Source organism: Eulemur rufifrons, chromosome 14 (assembly GCF_041146395.1).
Source record: "Eulemur rufifrons isolate Redbay chromosome 14, OSU_ERuf_1, whole genome shotgun sequence".
Taxonomy (NCBI): domain Eukaryota; kingdom Metazoa; phylum Chordata; class Mammalia; order Primates; family Lemuridae; genus Eulemur; species Eulemur rufifrons.
The window spans coordinates 35695070-35699087 of record NC_090996.1 but is presented as its reverse complement, the minus strand read 5'-3'; the positions used below and the strand labels follow the sequence as shown (position 1 = coordinate 35699087).

The 4018-nt window shown below is 56.8% G+C and overlaps 1 protein-coding gene across 1 annotated transcript; it reads right to left on the bottom strand.

Moving 5' to 3' along the window:
* Positions 1-750: 750 nt before the first annotated feature.
* On the bottom strand, positions 751-2769 carry UQCC4 (ubiquinol-cytochrome c reductase complex assembly factor 4). Its single transcript, XM_069486334.1, has 2 exons — positions 1902-2769; positions 751-1822 (listed from the first exon to the last, which is right to left on the bottom strand). The coding sequence occupies exons 1-2, from the start codon at positions 1931-1933 to the stop codon at positions 1447-1449; spliced, it is 408 nt and encodes a 135-aa protein (XP_069342435.1). The 5' UTR covers positions 1934-2769; the 3' UTR covers positions 751-1446.
* Positions 2770-4018: the final 1249 nt, after the last annotated feature.

Sequence of the window (4018 nt, the reverse complement as noted above, 5' to 3'; positions counted from 1 at the left end):
TGAGCTAAGATTAGGTCAATTATTCCAACCCTCGGTCTCACAATCTTTAAAAAAAGACTGTATCCACCCCACTTCTCTCACAAGCATGAGTTATCAGTGTGCCAGACACCTGGAGCACTTCTGCACGGAGACCTCATGAGAAGTCAGTATACTGCCATCTGCCACAGTGGTCAAAAACCTGTTCTTCAAACATCCAAGTCAGAAAAACCCCCAATTAACTTCAGCACCACTAACATGCTAAATTAAAACCTTCCACCAGGCCAGGCACGGTGGCTCATGCCTGTAATCCTAGCACACTGGGAGGCCGAGGCGGGCGGATTGTTTGAGCTCAGGAGTTCAAGACCAGCCTGAGCAAGAGAGAGACCCCGTCCCTACTAAAAATAGAAAGAAATTATCTGGCCAACTAAAATATATATATAGAAAAAAAAAATTAGCCAGGCATGGTGGCACATGCCTGTAGTCCCAGCTACTCGGGAGGCTGAGGCAGGAGGATCGCTTAAGCCCAGGAGTTTGAGGTTGCTGTGAGCTAGGCTGACGCCATGACACTCACTCTAGCCTGGGCAACAAAGCGAGACTCTGTCTCAAAAAAATGAAAAACCTTCCACCAGAAGCTTAAATAAATACAAGTTTTCTTTTATGTATCTTTTATCTAATTCAGAATAAAGCAGGTTTTTCCTAAGTAATACTTAGGCTACCCAAAGTAGGGCCCATAATTTGTAAAAAAAATATTTATCAGTTGTATTCTACTCAGAAAATTGTTGCCTAGCTAAATAAAAATAAAATTTTGCAGAAAGCTGAGAAAGTTCTTTATTTCTGGTACCATTTAATAATGTATTCCGCAATTTACATTTAGGTTAGATTCTCAGTTCCCACTCTGGAAAAAAAGGGAAAACAAATAAATTGAAAACGGTGGCTGTTGGCTTACTAAAATACCCGTTTTCTTAGGTAGATGCAGAAAAGGGAATCGTCTTAATTCTATATCATAAAATCAAAATTTATTTTCAATTTGTCAGTGTGTAAAACATCAATAGATATTATTTACACACACCGCAGTCCATTATAAAATAAGGGTTAACACTTCTGCCAGTTATTCTGTCTCACAAAGCAAATGACAAGTGTCACCAGAAGTGCTCTGGAAACGTGATTATGCGGTACAAAGACATCACAAACCCAACGGCACACGGTGCAAGTAAAACCTTTCCTACGGCTCTGAAAAGTCTTGTGGATGGAACCGCTGGACGTCAAGCGGCGGGCAAGGAGCAGGTTCCGATCTGGTGACGTCCTGCTCGGCCTCTGTGGGGATCAACGCGGCCAAGTGCCCCATCCAAGTCCTTCAGCGCTGAAGACGCACGCATTACCGGGGCAGAAACGGTCACGGTCAAACGCGACGTCGCACCCGAAGGGCGGCTGCCTGTTCCCTTCCTGCTGGCCCCAGCGGGCACCGCGTTAAGTCCTCGCCCCGTGGGCAGCCTGAGTTCCAGGCTCCTCAGAAGGATCACCGGGCTCCGGCTCCTCTTCTCCCAGCACTTGTCTCAACCACTGGTCCGCGTCGCTCTCCGGCCTCAGGTAGAACCAGATGACCAGAACCATGAGCGAGAGGCTGAAGGGCAGCACTTTCCACCAGGGCCGCTGATGTCCCTTCCCCAGGGACTGCTCCACACTCCAGCGTAACGGGATGCCTTTGCTGGAGGAAAACTGAACGGGGCGGTCAGGGTCGTCGTCCTCCTCCCCCTCGGCCGCGGGCTGGACTCGGGCCCGGCCGCCGGGCGGCGGATGCAGGCTGCGGGAAGCCCAGCCCACGAGCCTCAGCCCCCGGACGGTCCTGGAAGAGAAAAAGCACTGAGCGCTCCGCCCTCCCGCCAGCAACCGCCCTCGCCCCGCCGAGACCCCACGGCGCTCACCCGGCCGCCGGCGCACACAGGACACGGTTCATCGCGACTTCGGCTCCGCGGCGCGCCGCACTCGCGTCACTTCCGTCGCACGAAATCGGAATCCGGACGTCATGGCAGGCCTCCGCTCACGACACCAGAACGTGTGCCCAGTCGCGCACCGGAAGTGACGCGTTTCTCCAGCAGACTTTTCCGTCGCAGGCCCCGCCCCGGGCGGGCGCGAGGGCATGCCGGGAGATGTAGTTCTCCATCCCGTCCGCCGAGGAGCGTGTCCGCCCGGTCCTTGGCGGCGGGGAGTGGGCGGGCGTCGTCCTGCCAGAGAGCGGCCCCGGGCCCGCGCTAGGGCGTCCTGGGTGGGCCAGGCCCGGCAGGAGGTCGGCGCCCTGGGCCCTGCCGCTGCCCGGCCGCTCCTGCCCGGGCCTGGCCGCCGCCGGCGCTGTTGTGGTTCGTTGCCAGGATTTTCGGCCCGAGAAAACCTTGTGTCCTGGCCTCAGAGGACCCTCCGCTGGCCGGGCTCGCTGGGGGCTGTGCCCTCGCCAGTCGCGCGCCCTCCTCCCCGGCCGGTGGGCGCCGCGCGGAGACGGCGGGGACGGCGGGGACAGCGGGCAGCCCCGACCCCACGCGCGGGCCTGCGGCCGTCCCTGCTCAAACCGAAGCTGCGGCGTCTCGGGGGACCTTCACGACCATCCCAGGGGGCCCAGGGCGCGCTGCTCTGCCGGGTCCCCCACTTGGCTTCGCTGGGAAGCTGCTGGAGCCGTTCGTCCCCAGGGCACAAGGCTGCCCCCGGCTCTGGCTGCAGACCACATAGGGGCACCGTCCGGACGTCGCGACACTCCGTGGGGAGGTGGTTTGTGGAAATCACGTGCACGTCTGAACTAGGACCTGTGATTTAGGGACGTCCCATTTTCAGAACCAGCCATACTAATATTATATTCTGTGTACTTTATGCGAAATAAAAGCTATCGTGCGTCATGGAAAATATAAACCAGATACAACTGATTTACCACAGGGCAGGCTACTGTGTTGAATTAATAATCTGTTTTGTTCTTGAAGCTGTGCCTCAACGCAAAAAAATAACTGCCCCACCCCCCGCTGTGTCATGGGGCAAACAGTTTCAAGTCCCAGAAACTTTGAGGTCCTTTCTCCCCAGGCAGAGTTCAGATGCTTTTGTTTTCCTCCAAAACTGTGTTTTGTGCCAAAAAGAGTGGGGGGGGGGTGCCTAAGGGCAGAGGTCTAGACAGGAAGGTGACTTCTCAGCCACGGAGCTGATGTAGGCCTCTCTGCTAACAGCGGGGCCCTGCCTCACTCCCACACGGTAGCCCAACGGGGCAGTGCTTTTGGCGGCAGCTGGCACTCTCACAGCTGAGGCTGGGCCCGGGGAAGACTCTGTGCCCTCGCCAGGCCACAGACAAGGACCCGCTCACCCGACGGCTCGCCAAGGAGCAGCCCCCTGACGCGACGGGACCACCCTAAAGCCAGGAGGCTCCCCAACAGCTTGCTGCCCCTTCTTCTTGTGGGGAAGGCAGGCGGCCCCCGCAGCAAGACGGAACTTAATTTTCTCCCCTTTGAAGCTGTCCTTTATAAAATCAATAAAGGGCCACAAAGTGGGAACTGAGGCAGGGGAAATTTATATGTAACCAGCCATTGTCCCCCAGCTGGCTATCCTGTAACCTCTCGAGACTCAGGAGTCGCACAGCTGAGGGGCATGAAGATTCCTCGCTTTCTTCGCTGCTCCCACGGATAGCGTCAGCCTTGTGACACCTGAGGCTGGTTTCTGAGGAAGCTTCCAGGCCCCGAATTCCGGTGGGACGGCTGACCCACCCAGACAGCGGCCCGTACCGAGGAACGACTCAACTGGTCTTGCGACTCCCACCCAAGAACCCACTAGCACAAGGAGGCAACTCCCACAGCCCTGTGGCCCCGCCCGGAGCCCAGCCAGCCAGCAGCCCCACCGCCTGCCCTGTGCCCCCAAACTGCCTCTACAAACCCTTTCTCCCAAATTCTCGGGGGACGGATTTGAGGACTCTGTCCCCTCCTTACACGGCACCTGCGACAGGAAAGTCTGTCTCTGCCGTGACCCTGCTGTCTCTGTGCATTGGCTTCCTCCGGAGCAGCGGGCAGCGGACTGC